Genomic DNA, 19,304 nt, shown 5'->3' on the forward strand with positions numbered 1-19,304 from the left:
GGAGAGTTATGGAGGGAGGGGGAACAAAATGAGAAGCTGATACCAAGGGCTCAAGTAGAAAGAAACTGTTTTGAAAACGATGACGATGATAACACATGTACAAATGTGCTTGACACAATGGATGAATGTATGGATTGTGATAAGAGTTGTAAGAACCTGCAATAAAATGATAACAAAAGTCTAGCAAAACAAACAAACATCAATAAATAAATAAAGTAAGGCTAAATAAGAAAAAGAAATGAGATAGTAACTGATGCCAGTAGGGTTCTGCGCTGAACTAAATGGTCTTCTAGAAATACATATATACGACATATACATTTGTCTGCACAGAATCTCCATGGGTCTCCATCACTTTTTGGTACCCGTTTCTTGACTATTCCATTATGTAAGCCTCTGTATCTACCGACTGAAATATAATCAAAATTTTCCAATTCCCTTCCGAAGGCCAAGCAAAAAGGCAAGACAATTTATTGCATGTGGTAAATTCAAGAGTTTCACCCACTGTGCTATTCGAAGCCAACTTTGGCCAAGCTGCGGCTACCTGTCCAAATAGAAAAGGTTATCTTTGCTTGCCCACCTCCCTCTTCACCTTTCTTGAGTCTGAGCTTCACCATAAGGGCCTCTAAGCAGATGCAGTATAGTATGGAATGGTATGGCAAAGATAGAAACCATGGATAGGAAGTGGCCTTACCTCGATTTCCTGATATGAGCTATTTATCATAGCAATTAGCATATTGAGTAAAACGACCACCATCGTTACATTGTATATTCCATAAAGAACATAGCCAATATTCTCTATGAATTTGTGATCATATTTGAGTACAACGGAAGTCACTTCAGATAACCCAAATATTGACCAGAACAAAGTCTTGAAGCTTTCTTCTACGCTGTTGAAAGAATAAAGCACACGGTGAGCAAATGAACAGCTTTCAATATTAAAAAGTCCAAAGTGACAAACAGGTTGGGGTCTAGATGCTGTGCAGATATAAGGTTCCATCACAACGAGTTCTATAAGCAGACTTATGTTGATGTAATATCTAACAAAAATCCTCTCAAGTTTTCAGCTCGTGGTGATTAAATGGTGCTGAACACCTGGCTTTTCTGTCAGTTGTCCTCAAGTGAGAGCGCTCTGAACTCAGTAGACCTTCATTTCTTAAAAGCTGCGTTTTGATTTGGTGGTAATTGAGAACTTCAAGTTAGGCTTTCCAGAGTAGAACAGGAATATTACATTCCTGAAAATTAAATACGTCAAAAAGTTAACGGCTCACTCTAAAAAATATTCACTACCAAAAAAAAAGTTCCTTGCACTATTGATTGCAGTGAAATCAAAACCCCAAATAAAAAACCCTCACTGCCAGTAAGTCAATTCTGACACAGCAAGTCAAAATTGTTACCGAAACCGTAACTCTTCACAGGAGTGGAAAACCTCGTCTCTCTCCCCATTTGTGTCTTTATTAATTGCAGTGGGCAAGAAAAAAACATCACATAAATTTCCATCAATAGATGCCTGGATAAATGCATTCAGAGATATGCATACATGGGAATGCTAGGCAACTGCTGAGGAAAACAATCAGGGACATTCCTTTTTATGTGCTGGTGGTGCTATTAGCTAAGCATTGGACTGCTAATCACAAGGGCGGTGGTTTGAATCTACTACCTGCTCTGTGGGAGAAACTGCAACACTATCCAGTCGATACCAACTTATAGCAACCTCATAGGATGGGATAGGACTGCCCCCTGTGGGTTTCTGAGACAATGACTCTTTTTTTAAATTTTATTTTATTTAAAATATAAATTGGGGGCTCATACAGCTCTTATCACAATGTAGCCATCCATCCATCCATCCATTGTGTCATGCACATTTGTACATTTGTTGCCCTCATCATTTTCAAAACATGTTCTTTCTACTTGAGCCTTTGGTATCAGCTCCTCAGAGACAGTAACTCTTTATGGGAGTAGAAATCCCATCTGTCTCCCTAGGGCTCCTGCCTGGGAGAAAGTAGAGACCGTCTGCTTTATGAAGATTTATAGCTTCAGAAAACCCTAGCTAGAGTCACTATGAATCTGAAGTGACTTCATGGCAGTGGGATTGATATGGAATTATATCCAAGATATATAACTAAGTGGAACAGTAAGTTGTAGAACGTGTAGAACATCTATCCTTTCGATGAAAAAGAGCACTATCCAGGTACTTATGGAGAGCCCCGTGGAACAATGCCTACTCGCTGCCTGCTAACTGAAATGGCAGTGGCTGGTGGTTTCCAGAGAGAAAGAGTTCCTGATCTGGTCTTGGACCGATTACAGCCGAGGACGCCTGATGGGAGGGGCAGCTCTGCTCAGTCCTCTGACGTCCTTGGGAGTCAGTGTTGACCTGATGGCCGACAACAGCAGATACATTATTCTTGTTTGTGCAAAAAGTTATCTGGAAAAGTATCTAAAAGAAGCCGCTGCCTCTGGGAACGCGGGGCAGCTGAGACTGGAGACCGGAGGTGGGGAAGGAGCAGCCTGTTCACTTTAGACACATCTATGTTTGAAAAATGTGCCACAAGCATATGCCGCCTATCTAAAAATAACAAGGAAAAAATGAAGAAGGGGAAAAAAGGAGGAAGTAGAATGAAATATTCCTGTTCTTTCCCCTTAATTGATATAATCTACCTCCTGGTCCTTTCAGCATAGTAATTGGCACTTAGAGCCTTACCAGACTAATTACCCACTTTCATCCCTCAAACGAGCTTTTGCTCACATGTGTTTGGCTGATTGTGTCATAAAATCAAGCCCTAATCACTGATAGGTGAGCTGAATAATTAATGTGTAAATTAAACAAGCCCAAAAGACATCAGAAAGAAGGGGTGCAACACACGGCCTTCAGCTCGAGCAAGAGGTTCAGGGACAGCACTTGTTCTGAAATTAGTCAGAACAGACTCCAGACGGCAAGCAGAACGACGGCATAGTAGGTTGCAGGATTTATTTCGTTATGAGCTAATTAATCCAACAACTATTCGTTGAATGGCTCCTATGTTCTAGAAATGGTGCTAGAGCCTGGGGACAGAGGGGTCAAAGGAAAAGTAAATGTCCCTTAGACGCTCTCTGAGGAAAACATTTGATCACGTCAGGGCGAAGCACGCCGCTGGAGAAGACGACAGAAACCTGGAACCACTGTGTTCCCGTCACGAATTTAATATGATCACAGGTTCCCCCCTTGCTTCCACTTGCTCCTTTGAAAGCTGCCCCCTCCTCACTTCGCTTTGGATCTCCATGGAGAGTCTGTGGGAGGAGGGGGGAGGCTGGACCGCAGAAAGCTCTGGGGGTTGCTGAAAATCGACTGCAGGCTAGAAGCTCTCAAAAAAAAATTCACCTCAGACAACTCTCACAATGACTTCATCTAAGGCCTTATTTAAATTTCCTTTTTGTCAGTTGCCATACACTTGGTCCCAACCCATAGCAACCCCAATGCACAAAAGGACTGGACCTTGTAATCACAGGGTTTTCATCGGCTGAGTTTTAAAAGTAGATCACTAGGCCTTTCTTCCTTGTCTGTCTTAGTCTGGAAGCTCCTCTTCCACCTGCTGGGCATCAGCCACTGCCAGAGTCCATTTCAGCTCACAAATCGTCCGGACAGGGCTTTCCAGCCTGTCAATCATAAAGGGGGCAGGCCAGCTCACCTTTCTCTCTCTGAGCGGCTGGTGAGTTTGAACCGCTCAGTGCCAAGCCCCTAGTGCCACAAGGACTCAGGTTTGGCAGGAAAGCCACGTGCAAACCTCCCCTGACAGACTGGTGATGGCTACGCTGAGGAGTATTGGCAGAGAACGGGATGCGGTCTCCTTCCTGGAAGCGGGCAATACTAACCTTAAACTGCTGCCCTGCACTGAAACTTAAAGGTGCCCGTTTTGCAAATGAGGAAACTGACGCCGAGAAACCAAAGACCATAGTAAGAAAAGAGCAGAGATGGCATGCAGATCCAAGTTGGCTTGACGGCCAAGCCTGTTTTCTTTCCACTGCACGCTGTCACCACCTTTCCAAATGAAACTGCGAAGAAAGTGGACCGTGTATCACAGACTTAACAGGAAGGAGGCAGGGTAGAGATCTATGTCAAATAGCAAAGCCTCCATTCCAATCAAGTGAGGTTTAATTCTCTTCCATCTTAACAACTGGCTCTATATGTATAATAAAATAGTCAATTTAGCTATATGAAAGTGCTTGATATACTAGTCTATGTGGGACACATCAAGCATCTGTTTCACTTTCAGCCCAGAATCAGAGGGTGCAGAGGCGCACTGAAAAGGCTGGTATTCTCCCCACCACAAAGGGGCCCCTGTGCAGAGGCCGGACTCTGCCCTCAGCACAACCAGAGACCAGTCAGGGAGAGTGCTCTCACCATCTGGATGGCCACATGCCGAGGGAACTTCAAGGGGGGACCACTGAGGAAGCTGAACCCAGGCAGCCTTCAGGCAGGTGCTGAGTGCTCCCTCCCGAAAGGAGAAACCAGCAGGACCAAAGTCAGCGCTGCAGTCTCCATTTGACCGGTGACCAGCTGTCACCGAGCGGACTCTAACTCAGCTGCCGGAGACCTGTGCTCCGCGTGGCTTTCGGTGAGGGACCCTTTGAAAGCAGATCTCTCGGTCTTTGCTCTAAGGTGCATTGAGTGGACTTCAACGGCCAAGTTTGGGGTCAGCATTAACTGATCGCATTATTCTGGGACTCGTATCGCCTTTATAGTGGACTGTAAAACATGTAGCTATAATTTCCTCTCACCCAACTCCCTGTGCTGATTAATGAATTCATTAAACTGAAAGCTGATAGTTTTATGTTTAATAGTTGGTCTGGCTACCAAATGATGAAACTAAAATTAATGTTATACATAATGCAAGAGATATCCCGTATGAGACATCTGTTACCTGATTCTCTTAAATCTAGGATTTTTATGTCAAATGCTGATCTGTTCTGCAGTCCGTTGTTCACTAAGATCAACGGCACAAGCCTTCAAAGACCAGACAGTCACATGTAAGTGCTTACACTTTTCAATGAGTTCTTTTCTCTTTTCAAGATCATCTCTATTTATTACAGCCCTTGACATTCTCCCTTGACTTCAGGTAGCTGTGTGAGACTTTCTCTTTATCAGGCCTTTTAAATACGTTGTACTTACGTGGTAAAAGCAGCATTCACTTTAGCCCCCAAGTAGTAAGAATAAAGTATAAACATGCCAATCATGAAGGCAAGAAAGACCATAATAAAGAGGACCATGAACTTGAATATGTCCTTCACAGTCCTTCCCAGAGAGATCTGTAAGGGGCCGAAGCTCTCATTCGCAGGGAGGATGTAGGCAATCCGAGAGAAGCTGAGGACCACGGCTATGGCATAGAGACCTTCGGATATGATCTGAGGGTCAGAAGGCAGCCATTTATCTCTGGCTAGAAAAAAGAGAGAAGAGATAAGACCAGGGAGCTCACTCATCATTTCTCAGTATGCAATAGAAATACCTCTAATAGGCTGCCTTCTACGTTCTTATGAGAGCAGACAGTCCCATCTTTCTCCCATGGAGGAGCTGGTGGATTCGTACTGCTGACCTGGAAGATTGCAGCCCACCGCATAACCGTGCTGCCAGGGTTCACGGGGAGCAGTCAGTCAGTACCCAGGGCTTTCCAGCACGCTCCCTTCCAAAGCACACACCACCAGCCACGTCAAAGGAAAGGATGGTCTTTTCCTCTTCCTCAGGCCCAGGGTGGCACAAACAGTAAAGTGCTCGGCCACGAACTGCAAAGTTGGTGGTTTGAATCTACAAAGAAGCCCCTGGGAAGAAAAGACCTAGTGCTCTCCATCTCTGTAAAACCAGCCATTGAAAACCCGATGGAATTTATAGACTGGTATCGGACATATGGGCTCATATCGGACCTAGGAACTTGATCTGACTGGGCTAGGATATTTTCTGAATATACAATTGCTCTTACATATAAAGCTCTTTCTTATACCAAAAAAAAGTAAAAGAAAACCTTACGGGCCCGGTTCTACTCTGACACACGTGGGGTTGACACCAGGCAGAGCCCACTCAGCAACGACTGCTTTGTTTGCCTCAGCGCTGCCTTAAAATCTCCTTGCAACGTGGCCAGCATCTTCCCAGCCACAAACCCTTCCCAACCACCAAACCCACGCCCGCTCGACCAATCGTATGTACACACAATTCTTTATGTTCTGTCTTCTACGGTTTCTATTGGTAATGATTCAGGAATCCAGTAGTCTTGATTGGGGCCCATAACATTTCTCACTCACCAATCCCAAGGCCATCGTGGCGGCCCAAGCGTTAAGTGTTTGCCTGCTCACAAAGAGGTGGGTCGTGTGAAAAGCCGCCCCGACTATTGAAGTGGTTCTGACTCACTCTCTGAGGGCAGAGTAGAACTGCTTCCCGTCAGAGGCTGTGGGTCTGTATGGGAGCAGAGAGCCTCGCCTCCCTCCCAAGCAGCGGCTGATGAGTGTGGAACATGGACACTGCGGTGAGGAGCCCACCGTGTAACCCACTCTGTCTTGAGGTGTGAAGGACTGCCACAGAACTGGGTGCTCGACATGTGCAGAGGCATCTACCAGCGGTACAGGGAGACGCTTCTTTTTCCTTCTTTGGTTGACTGCTTATTTTGAGCTGACTTTGAAAAGTCAGCTAGCCAGCAAGCCTTCAGACTCCCTCTACCTTCTGCTCCTTCCCCCTCCTCATTGTATGTTCCTAAGAGGAAACCCTACAGGACAGCTCTACTGTGTCCCTTGAGGTCAGTATGAACTGGAATTGACGCAAGAACCCAGTAAAGATCTAGTGTCATAAAACAGATACAATTATGCTGACTTTAAAAGGTAACACTTTCAGAAAAGTAATAAATTAGAAAGGAAAGGGAATGTGTACAAATCAGGATATTCTGAAAAATATGGACGAATCTAATGATTCTAAAATTATTGATCTGTCAAATGAAGGAGTCTGAGACGGTATTGCTGAGGTGATTATTGGAATTGCTACAAACTTAACTTTTCCACCAAACTGCTCATGCCATTACAAGTGATGGCAGATCCAGTAGCAGTGAAGGGGGCAGAGTTGGGAAATTGACTGGAGCTGCTTATATTTTATTACAGCATGACTAAGTAGTCAAAAACTGAAAGTTAAAAGAAAACCCTAAACTCACTGCCGTCTGGTTGAATTCTGGCTCAAAGTGACCACAGAGGACAAAGAACTGCTGCCCCGGAGCCGCTGGGAGGTAGGCCCTCGTGGAACAAACCAGCATAACTGCTATAAGACCCAGAGACTTCAGACAATTTCCCAGCGTACAGGAAAGGCACGCCAGAAGGTTGTTTAACATCATTCAGTCTATTATCTTTCTAAGTTGAGCCCCCAGGTCCTCACCTTCCACAGCAAGCAGCTCTTCCCCCTGATGTAAGACAGCCTCCTCTCTGAGAAGTATTATGTGGTCAGGTTTAAGGGCACACCCCCCCCCCCCCCCCCTCTTCATTCTCCAGAGATGGAAACGGAGGCCCTGAGAAGTCACTGAACTTGGACAAGGGCACGCAGGAGGAAGAGGCAGGGAGCTTTGGTATGACCCAGGTTTAAAGCTCCACAGAACACAGGTTCAACACAGCTCCCAGACAAAGGGCACTCTCTCCTGGCAGCATCCTCCAGGGCCTCTTCCTTCCTGATCGGAGAGGCCCCTGCGGCTCAGAACTCACCATAAGTGAAATAGCGTATCTCGGGAGGAAGCGCCACTTCACTGAGGTCGCTCTCTTGGATATTATTGTCCACGTATCGCTGCGCTTTCGTCGCCTGAAGGAAAGCTAGGAAGCGGGCTGTGAACGCAGCGATGAAGATGGAGAGCATCCCGAAGTCCAGCACGTTCCACAACTGCAGCACGTATTCCCGCGGCCCTTCCAGCCAGAGCTCCTTACACTCGGACCACATCATTCCTGTCACAACAACCACACGGGAGGCACCGGTCAGATGTGGCGGTTTTCACAGAGACGTCATTCCTCTGTCCATCCTCCCAGCGACGGCAATCATGCCCTAGCTCGTTAGCAGCGCGCGGGCAGACCTCCAGGGACTGCACTTGGCGGAGATTGCATTTGTCTGCCAAATGGAAGGTTTGCGGCCACTTCCGCACCTCGCAGGGCTGTTGGCACAGTGTGTGTCCACTTCGTGCCTCTGTGTTCCATTTTGGTAATTCTCACAAGATTTCCAACTTTTTAATAATGCTACCATACATTTAATAATGTAACTATAATCTTTACATGCACCAGGAAGCCAAATGTTCTTGTGAGATTCAATTTTGGGTGGCGGTAGGGAACCCCACCTGCGGTACCACTGAGGTCCGTCTGTACCAAGCACCCGATGACTGACTAGGCCATTGGGGTCCTGGGCAGATTTGAATGGAAGAAAGGCTTCCATCGGTGGAGGATGACTCACTCCAGCCAGCTCTGATTGGGAGAAATGGGCTGGTACTCTCTGCGGCACCAGAAGTTTCTCTAGTGAGGCAGAAGAGCAGACGGGAGGAAAGAGAGAAAGAAGAAGCAAGGAATCTTCCTCACGTCAAATTATTTTGCCCTGTAAGACTTTTGGAGGACAGGAGAAAATACATACTAGGAAAATCACAATAGTAGGAAATGAGTTCCCAAATGAGAAACCTTAATGCCTACTTTTAACCTGCAGAACAATTCCTAATCGTCAGGAGCACATTCCTCTCCCTCCCTCTCCAGCTCAGCTTCTGGCAGGTGAGGGAGGGCTATCATATGCAAAAGAGGAAACCCTTAGCAGGAGGCTCGATGACTCTGGGGAGAACAGAGAGTGCCATTCTCCAGAAGAGACCCAAACCTCCCAATTTAACGAGTCTCAACCGCATGAAGGGAAAATACTGTCCTGTTTTTAAATGTAAAGGTTCAAAATAAAATTCATAAAACAATTATTTAGCCCAGGGGGAGGTCACAGGAATGAATGAGAGGAAGAATCAACCTATTAATTCAGGAACTAAGATACCAATAAAAAGAGACTGATAGAAAATAAAGTATTCAAGAATGACTTCGGATTCATCTCAATAGGTAAACTGGCTAAAGAATCCACTTATTAGAATAAAGCAAAAAAAATTTTTTCTCCTATGGCTTAAAAATTTGACTTTCACACAACCACCCAGTGCCACTGAGTCGATTTCAACACCTCCACAGCAGTGGTTCTCAACCTTCCTGATGCTGCGACCCTCTAATACCGTTCCTCATGTGGTGACCCCAACCATAAAATCATTTTCACTGCTACTTCATAACTGTAATTTTGCTACCGTTATGAATCATAATGTAAATATCTGATATGCAGGATGTATTTTCATTGCTACTAATTAAACATAATTAAAGCATAGTGATTAAACACAAAGCAATCTGTAATTATATATTGTGAAATGTTTATATTTTCCGATGGTCTTAGGTGACCCCTGTGAAAGGGTCATTCAACTCCCAAAGGGGTCTCGACCCACAGGTTGAGAACTGCTGCTCTACAGGGCTTCTGAGGCTGTCAATCTTTATGGGAGCAGACAACCTCATCTTTCTCCCTTAGAGCTGCTAGTGGGTTCAAAACACCAACCTTGCAGTTAATAGCATAAGCTGTTTAAAGTAGGCTATTGTGAGGTGAAGTAAACATTCTGAAAAAGGGAACTCCCTGAATGAAAGCATTACACAAGTTCTTGTATAAGCAGTTCAAATCACTGGGTTATTGCCTAAGTCTTCAAATAATTTATCCTTCCACTGAGTCATATTAAGAAACCTACATTGTGCTCAGTAATTGAAGTTTGATTTCAGAAATTTGTGATTAGGCTTGTTAGTCACATGTAAGGGAATATTTTTTAGGATAATCTGAAAGACAGATGATTAGATTTGGTTTTTTTACAATGGTTATTATTTATTTTACTATCATGTTCACTTGACAATGGAGATCCTGCCACCATATAAGAAGATGCTAATCATTAGATACAAAGCATTATTTTGGGTAGAAATTAAGGAACTTAAACTAAGTGGCTTACCAAGAACCCAAACCATAATTAGCATCTCAGTCCACGTGAACTGTGTGGTCTTCACCCTGAAGATCTGCTTAGGATAGTCAATGACAGTGATATTTGGCAGTGTGGTGATACCTTCGAACCTGTCGGAGGCATTGAACACAAGGAGACCCAGGAAGATGATGAAGGAAGCAGCATGCGCCACAAATTTCATGAAAGGGCTTCTCAGAATTTTCCCCAGCTGTAACAGAACACAAAGAAGAAAAGTCTGCTTCCGTCAGCCTGGCTTCCACTTACGGCAATTATTAGGCAGGGTTAAGGGAAAAAGGTCGCAGGGTATTTTCAAAATTCTGCTTTTGTTTCCAAGGAGCTACACACTGTGAAAATTGTTCCTTTTAGGTGAATGTTTCCTCCAAAAATAATCTAAGGCGTCTTCAAAATGTATTGCTTATAAATAACCACCTTTGAGTAAATAGATGCATATCCGGACATCACAGGTCACATACTGCTTATCATCATGGGAGACTATGAAAACCAGGTTTTTAGGGTCTATAGGAAAAGAAGCCCCAGATCTTAATGTGCAATTCTTTATTGCTTTATAATTGAAATTCAGCATTTTGTAGTTTTATATAAATGCAAACCCACAGCCAGAGTCAATTCCAACTCATAGCAACCCAAAAGCACGGAGTGGAACTGCCCTTTTAAGTTTCTGAGTCTGTAAATCTTTATGGGACAGAAAGCTTCACCTTGCTCCTATGGGGTAGCTGGTGGATGCAAACTGCTGGCCTTGTGATGACCAGCCCCATGCATATCCTACTACGTCACCAGGGCTCCTTGTAGAACCATATAGTGCCTTAAACACCTTTGAAAATAAAAACATCCTGTAATCACAGAATTAGATCCTACTTTACATGGAAATTTACCAAAATTAAGTTGTAACTTACGTGATATGGAAGACAGTGGGATCAAATAAATCTTCTAACTGCTGCTGCCTCAATAAAAAGAACTACTGCTCCAATAATTCGATTTTCTATGTAGGTCTACCTAATTAAAAGTCAGTTCTGAGTTTGGCAAAAGATAAATAATACAAAAGAACATCTAAAGTTTGTCATTATTTTAAGGTGACTCCTTTAAAATCCCATGGATATAATGTCCTTAAAAATCCAATGTTCTCACAGAAATGAAGAACAATTCCTCCTCTCCCAAAGGCTTCCACCTTCCAGGAATTAGAGAGTGACCTAATCTCTCTATTCTGCATACACAGACCTTGCTTTTGAATTCACTCTATGACCTGAAAAAGGACTGACACTCATTTTCAAAAGACTGCTCCACACAAATGGTCTGCATGGTCAGAATCTTAATTTGATGCCAACAAACCACCAACAAATGTCACATATTTCTGCGATTGAGCGTGGCTACACACAGACATATGTCCTATTTTCTATGTTCCACACAGGAAAATAAACAACAACAAATTTGCATTCCAAAAGGGCACATTCGGAGTAGTTTATCCGCAGTACACAGTGATTGTTATTGGCAATTGCCAACTCTGTTTCTCAAAAAAATTAATCTTTTTTCATTTTTATATTTATTGGGACATTTGGGACATATGTCACATATCAGACAATTTAACTGTTCAGTTACATTAGGAAGATCTGTGCAATCATCGCCACAATTAATTTCAGAACATTTTCTTCTGGTACTCGTGGTCCTTGCTCGCCATTTCCCCCACTGCCCCTGCCATGCCCCAGGTGATTACCCATCCCGTGACTGACTGTCTCCTTGAAATCACAGGGAGAGAACCCAGTGTGCGTATCTGACATTTGGGACCCATGTGAAGAGACCTTGCTATCTTGCCTTTTCATCTTAAGATGTTACACCTGATAGGGGTGGGGGGGTGGGGGCTCCAGATATGCATCAAGTCTCATGCTTCCCTTCTCTGCTCAACAAAGAATTCCCCTCACTGTTGGCTTGTTGTTGCAAGGGGAGAGAGAAAGAAGAGAGAATTCACAGCTGCCTACTTTGACCCTGCTGTACGATTTCCTGGGTTGCTTTGCCTTAAAAGACAAACACTTACAAATATGGAGTTTTCGATTCATTTCCCTCAGAAAAGGAAAATCTTTTGATTAAGAGTGTATGGTTTTTCCTTTCTTGCATGCTCTTTCTTATTATTAATAGTTCTTAGTCTCTAGTGTTTGTGCATTTGAAGAATCTTAAGAGTACGTTTCCATAATACATAACCAAGAACTTAGTTGAGTCAGCAGGATTGATCAAAATGACAGACGCCAAGCCCACGGACACCTCACAAATGGAGTGAGAAGGATGAATATTCGCTCACGTATAAGGTGCCTGTGGGGCAGGACTCTGCCCAAGCCAGCACCTGATGGATGTCCAGGATCATTTGTAAGTGGCCTTGACTCATTCCGCCTGAAACTGCCTCTGATTTAAGCAAAACCAGATTTGGGAATATAAAAACAGGATTAAAGGCTGTCAGACAGCTTCTTCTCCTTGGCCGTGTCCTTTATTAACCTAATAGAAATTCGATTAGCATGACTCCTATTCCTTTCTACATCCTGCTTGGGGGCTTGAACGAGAAGGGAATGAAAATGGTGAGCAAAATGATTGATGTACAAATAAATAACAATTCGGAAAACCCAAAGCTCTCCACCCCCAAGTCTAAATTTTGTAGAACTCTCTAAAGGAACAAGGGGTCAGGGAAACTTGACGTGTGCTTTCGTGAAGACTTGGAACCAATGCCAGTCTTTTCAACCTTACTTAATAGAGCCAGCCTTAACTTTCTTCTGATGGGTTCAAATGCCTTCCATTTCCGGTTTCTAGGTACTGTTTCAGTAGGGTTATTTCCTTTTTCCCTCCACAGGCTAGCCATTGCTGTCTTCAATAAGCTGTCAGTAGCATTAGTATACATACTGCTTCACAGGGACTTTTTCTTGTAATCTCCAGTATTATATGCCTGAAAATGGGATCTACTCTGCTCACACCAAATCCTTCTTCATCCCTCATTGGAATTGATCCAATAATTAAAAGGCACAATCCATGTTCTCGAATCAATTCACATTCAGGATAAGGCTGATAAGTGGGAAGCTTTCCCTTTTTTTTTTCATCTCGAAGGAGCATGGTAAACCAGCCACAGCGGAAATGGTGTAGAAAGGCCATATACCCTGCTGCAAGGTGCGATCCAGTAGCCGATGGCCAGAAAAGGAAGACCCAAGGCCACAACCAGCACCACCAGGCACTTGATGGCTACGGTCTGTTCCCGCAGGCCAGACAGGTTCTCATACCAGATGGTCAACAGCTGCTGCTGGCAGTTGGGGTGAGCCACAAACTGTGGGGAAGAGAGAGAGAGAGGGGTAGGTTATCACGCTATCAACACTGAGCGCATTTGCATTCTAGCGCGATGAATGCACGTTTCCAGAGCATCGCAGGTTGGAACCCTCCTTTGTTTTCCTGCCATTTCTCAACACTGCTTCAGACCTAAGAGAAAAACCAGAGCACCAATGAAAGGGTAGAGTATGTGCTGCTCCTCATCACAGTTCTTTCTGAGAGAAACGACATACTTCACAGATGCCTCGCTGAGATCTGACTGGCATCTGGTTGCCTTTGTGAACATGTGTCGCATCTTGCTGTCTTGCCAGTCGACGTGCGCTCAGTTCACTGAAAAAGAAAAGTTATTTGGTGCGTTGTAGACCATAACTAACCAAGAAATGGGTCACTTTCATGAATCCCCCCAAGGTGCTACGTGTATGAAAATATATGTGTGGTGTGCTATAGGTATGGACTATCACAAGGAATGTCCAAATAATCAGTGATCTGCTGGTATTTTGCCTGATCCATACTTGAACTGTTTCTAGGAATAGGCATCAAATGCTGCTTCCTTCCAATTCCAGAGATCAGTCCCAGTGCTTCACAGCTATCTCCAGCGATTCTGTCACAATTCCAATTCCAGTTGGAGAAAGAATTAGCAGATAATACTTACTGTAGGTCTGCCCCTTGATTTTGCTGAATTATCTACCTGCATATCTATCTGGAATGACTGCAGTTTCTTTAAGGCCTAAGCCTTATTTCTGTAGCAGAATTCATCTCTAGCAGACCCATGTAAAGGCCCCTATGCCAATGGTACCCACTTTTCCCTGCAAAAGATTCGCACTATCGCACTATTCTCTGGTCTAAGCCCAGCCTGCTGGAGCCATCAGAAGTACTTTGTATTTACAGCTGTACAACGTCTCACAAACACAAATCATGAAAACAGATACCGGAACCAACATTCTGTTCCAATTCTTTTTCTGTATCTTATGTATAAGTTGCTATTCTAATAGCTCACACATTAACTGAGTAGTTACAGTGTGCCTAGAACAGTGGTTCTCAAACCTGTGGGTCGCGACCCCTTTTGGGGGTTGAATGACCCTTTCACAGAGGTCATCTAAGACCATCGGAAAACACATATTTCTGGTGTGTTTTGGGACTGAGACACCGCTCCTCTATCAGTCTCCAGGCTGGTCCGCCTACATGCAGATACACCCATATTATGTGTGCCCGGCTGTGAAGTCTGCTACCCATGCCTACACCATGCTTCAAGACAAAATTTCATTTATTTGTCATTAGAAATAAATATTTTACAATATCTAATTACATATTGTCTTTGTGATTAATCACTATGCTTTAATTATGTTCAACTTGTAACAATGAAAATATATCCTGCATAGCAAATATTTACACTATGATTCATAATAGTAGCAAAATTACAGTTATGAAGTAGCAAAGAACATAATTTTATGGTTGGGGTCACCACAACATGAGGAACTGTATGCTCACACATTAACTGAGTAGTTAATAGCTACTTACACATTATAGGGTCGTGGTATTAGGAAGGTTGAGAAGCACTGTCCTAGAATTTAGCACTTAATCCCTTACCACTTAATGCAATATGGATGCTCGTAACACTACCTAAAGTTGGGATGGCTTCTTTTTCATCTTTTTCAAACAGGTATTAGAAGAAATTTGCATATTGACTTAGAAGATGGACGAATCAATACATTTGAATTGTGGTGCTGAGGAAGAACACTGAAAGTACCATGGGGCTGCCGAAAATGCAAACAGTTCTGTCTTGGTTGATACAGAATGAATGCTCCTTAGAGACAAGGATGGTGAGACTTCATCTCGCACAATGTGTTATCCCGGGTGGACTAGAGAAACAAATCTAGGGAGACTCATATGTATATAAGAAAGAGCTTTATATACAAGAGCAATTGAATATTGAGAAAATATCCCAGCCCAGTCCAGATCAAGTCCATAATTCTGACAATAGCCCATATGACTGATACCAATCTATAAATTCCTCTTCAGACTCATTCAACAAGTGGAATGATGCCAAATGCAGGAAGATCACAGGCCAGTTGGGTGGAAAGTCTTGTGGATCCAGTGGCAGTGGAAGCATCTTAGCTCTGGCAGGGGTCTCCACGTGGCTCCTTCAGCTCCGGAGCTCTAGTGTAGCTCCATGTGTCTTCTCAACAGGAAGGTCTCACAGGGAGTATATGTGTGTCCCACTCCCAGGGAGCTATTTATCTCCTTAGCACCTCCAAATGAGGTCATCAAACTGTGACTGATTGACAGGCTAAACTCCACCCCTTCACTCTTAAATCTCAATTTGACAACAGATTATGTAATTACCACACTGACTTTGGACATGTCAGGATAGACATGTTCCTGGAGAAGGACACCACGCTTGGCAAAGTAGAGGAGCAGGAAAAAAGAGTGAGGTCCTCAACAAGACGGACTGATACAGTGTCTGCAGCAATGGATTAACACATAAGAATAATTGTGAGGATGATGCAGGAACAGTAGTATTTTGTTTTGTTGTACACAGGGTAGCTATGAGTAAGAACCAATCAATGGCACCTAACAACAAGTGTCTGCTACAGTGCCTGTCTCATAGAAGTGGCGTAAGAGGTTTGATGAGTACAGGCATGAATGAGACAGGCAGGGTTATGGATTGAATTGAACCTTTACCAAATCCTATTCTCTATATCTGTGGTGATAATTCCAGTTGAATACTTGTTGTGGTTGTCTGTGGTGGTAATAAGACAAGATTAGTATAAGGTGCATCTGAAGTCAATGTCTTTTAAGATATAAAAGAGATTAAACAAGTGAGTGGAGGAGAGATAGGGTAAAACAGATGCCAAGACACATCTCCGTGGAACTAGGCAGCAAAGCTGAAGAGAAAAGGAGTTTCCTTGAGAGCTGGCAGAGAGTAAAGCCTTCCTCCAAAGCCATTGCCCTGAACTTGGATTTCTGGCTTTCTAAACTATGAAAAATATACTATGTTTGAGAGGAACCAAACTTCAACCTGGTGCTCCAAGATGTGAATGCAACATACTGGCATGAAGCAGGGAACCAGTAGAGAGGTCTGAGGGGCTGGCCCCAGTCCCAACTACGTGGACAGCCCCCCTCCCAGCAGAATAATTCACTTCAGAGGACAGCACTGAAGCTACAGCTCAGGGAGAGGGACATGTCTGATCAGAGCACACAGGAACAAATGAAGAGAGAGGAAGAAAGAGTGGAACACTTTCTGGCCCACCAAGTCCTGAGGATGATATTCCTGCTCAGAGCAGGCAAAGCACAGAGAGGACCATAGTGCCAGTCCCACCACGAGACAGAACGTCCCTCACTGACCTATAGTACTACGGGGAACAATACAGGAGACACAGTGTGGGAATTGTGCCAGATCTGACCCCACCATAATGAGGTGAAACACTAAGGGTATGCCACAGAACAGCAAGGGGAGCAGAGCAACTAAGTACCCAGGGAATACCAAAAATAGACTTTGGGGCTAAGGTGTGGCACCCCAACAGACTTGACCGGAAAACACTCCTAAAGGTCAACAAACAGACCTTGAACTATTTACAGGCTTTTCTTTTTTGGGGGGAGAGGGGGTTGTCATTGGTTTTGTTGTTGTTGTTTAGTTTTCTTTTGTTGGTTTGTTTCGCTCTGTCTTGTTTTTTTGTGCACCCTATTATCTCTGCAGGTCTATCTAGCAAAGATAGGCAGGATAAACAATCTGGAGGAGGAAACAATGGGATCAATGGATCCAGGGGGACATGGGAGAAGGGGAGGCAGGGGAAAGGAAGTGGGAGTTAACAAACCCAAGGACAAGGGAACAACAAGTGATGGTGAGGAGGCTGTGGGAGGCCTGGTAGGGCTTGGGTAAGGACAATGTAACCAAGAGGAATTACTGAAATCCAAAGGAAGGCTGAGCATGATAGTGGGACAAGAGGAAAGTGACAGGAAATAGAAGAAAGAACTAGGAGGCAAAGGGCAGTTATAGAGGTCTAAATACAGGCATGTACATATATAAACATATTTATATATGATGATGGGGAAATAGATCTATGTGTATATATTTATAGGTTTAGTATTAAGGTAGCAGATGGACAGTGGGCCTCCACTCAAGTACTCCCTCAATGCAAGAACACTTTGTTCTATTAAACTGGCATTCCATGATGCTCACCTTCCTGACGTGATCACTGAAGACAAAGCAGGTGCATAAGCAAATGTGGTGAAGAAAGTTGATGGTGCCAGGCTATGAAAAGATATGGCATCTGGGGTCTTAAAGGCTTGAAGATAATCAAGTAACCATCTAGCTGAGATGCAACAAAACCCACACAGAAGAAGCACACCAACTTGTATGATCATGAGATGTTGACAGGATCAGGTATCAGGCATCAGAAGACCCAAAAGAAACAATCATATCAATGTGAATGATGTGCACACTGGAGACCCAAAGCTCATCTGTAGACAATTGGAAATCTCCTTACAGAAGGGTGACAAGGAATTGATGAGTCAGTCAGGGTGCACTATAGCACCGAGGAAACATACAACTTTCCTCTACTTCTTTAATGCTTCCTCCCCGAGCCCCCATCATGACCCCAATTCTATCTTACAAATCTGGCTAGACCAGAGTACGTACACGGGTACAGATAAGAGCTGGAAACACAGGGTATCCAGGACAGATAAGCCCCTCAGGACCAATAATGAGAGTAGTGATACCAGGAGGATAAGGGTAAGATAGGGGGAGAAAGGGGGAACCAATCACAATGATCTACATATAATCCCCTCCCTGGAGGACAGACAACAGAAAAGTGGGTGAAGAAGACATCGGTCAGTGTAAGACATGACAAAATTATAGCAACTTATAAATTATCAAGAGTTCATGAGGGAGGAAGGGTAGGAGATGGAGGGGAAAAAATGAGGAGATGATACTAAAGGCCCAAGTAGAAAGAAAATGTTTTGAAAAGGATGATGGCAACAAATGTACACATGTGCCTGGCACAATGGATGTATGTATGGATTGTGATAAGAGCTGTATGAACCCCCAATAAGATGATTAAAAATTTTTTTAAATGTGGACAATAAATGTGCTTCCGATGAGGCTTTAAAAGAAAATGATGAACATGTGACAGGACAGAGTAGGAAGGCTGATGCTGTGGCCAAGAACCTGCCTGAATTCTGTTCAGATGTTCAGCGGAAGAAAAGTAGGATTTGTAAGCGATGAACTTGGATATCTAGCTGATGAGATTTCTAAGCAAGTTCTTAAGTGTAAAACATGATTTATCCTCACCACTTATAGCAAAATCCTTACATTTTGAACTTAAAAATGAGAACAGAACTTACAGATTTGGAAAATTATATTGTACACACTAAAGACTCATTTTCTAGAATATTCACCAAGGATGATTAAGCCCATGGCTAGTGAATAGAGCAATCTACCAATACAGAAAAATGCACTGACTTAGACTGAAAAACCAAAAAAATGCAAATCCATTGCCATCCAGTCTGACTCAATGTGGCCGTAGGGAGGGTTTTGGAGACTATAAATGTCTATGAGAGCAAACAGCCTCATTTTTCTCCCTTGGAGTAAAACGGGTCTTGGGACCCATCTGTAGGCAACTGGACATCCCCTTACAGAAGGGTCGCGGGGAGGAGATGAGTCAGTCAGGGTGCAGTGGAGCAATGATGAAACATACAACTTTCCTCTAGTTTTTAAATGTTTCCTCCCCCAAATTATCATGATCTTGATCCTACCTTACAAATCTGGTTAGACCAGAGGATGTACACTGGTACAAATAGGAATTGGAAACACAGGGAATCCAGGGCGGATGATCCCTTCAGGAGGAGTGGTGAGAGTGGTGATACTGGGAGGGTGGAGGGAGGGTGGGGTAGTAAGGGGGAACAGATTACAGGGATCTACATATAACCTCCTCCCTGGGGGATGGATAACAGAAAAGTAGGTGA

General features: G+C 43.7%; 1 protein-coding gene across 1 annotated transcript in view; it reads right to left on the bottom strand.

The window, feature by feature from the left end:
* Nucleotides 1–19,304, bottom strand: part of TRPC3 (transient receptor potential cation channel subfamily C member 3) — a 77,303-nt gene that overhangs the window by 33,493 nt on the left and 24,506 nt on the right. The window contains exons 3-7 of the mRNA XM_004716489.2: nt 13,177–13,341; nt 10,023–10,239; nt 7,696–7,929; nt 5,144–5,408; nt 692–887 (exon numbers count right to left, since the gene is read on the bottom strand). Of these exons, the coding sequence (XP_004716546.1) occupies nt 692–887; nt 5,144–5,408; nt 7,696–7,929; nt 10,023–10,239; nt 13,177–13,341 (1,077 nt within the window). The remainder of the gene's footprint in view (nt 1–691; nt 888–5,143; nt 5,409–7,695; nt 7,930–10,022; nt 10,240–13,176; nt 13,342–19,304) is intronic.

This window comes from Echinops telfairi, unplaced genomic scaffold, assembly GCF_000313985.2.
Source record: "Echinops telfairi isolate 266 unplaced genomic scaffold, ASM31398v2 ScPeMD7_33;HRSCAF=127, whole genome shotgun sequence".
NCBI classification, from domain to species: domain Eukaryota; kingdom Metazoa; phylum Chordata; class Mammalia; order Afrosoricida; family Tenrecidae; genus Echinops; species Echinops telfairi.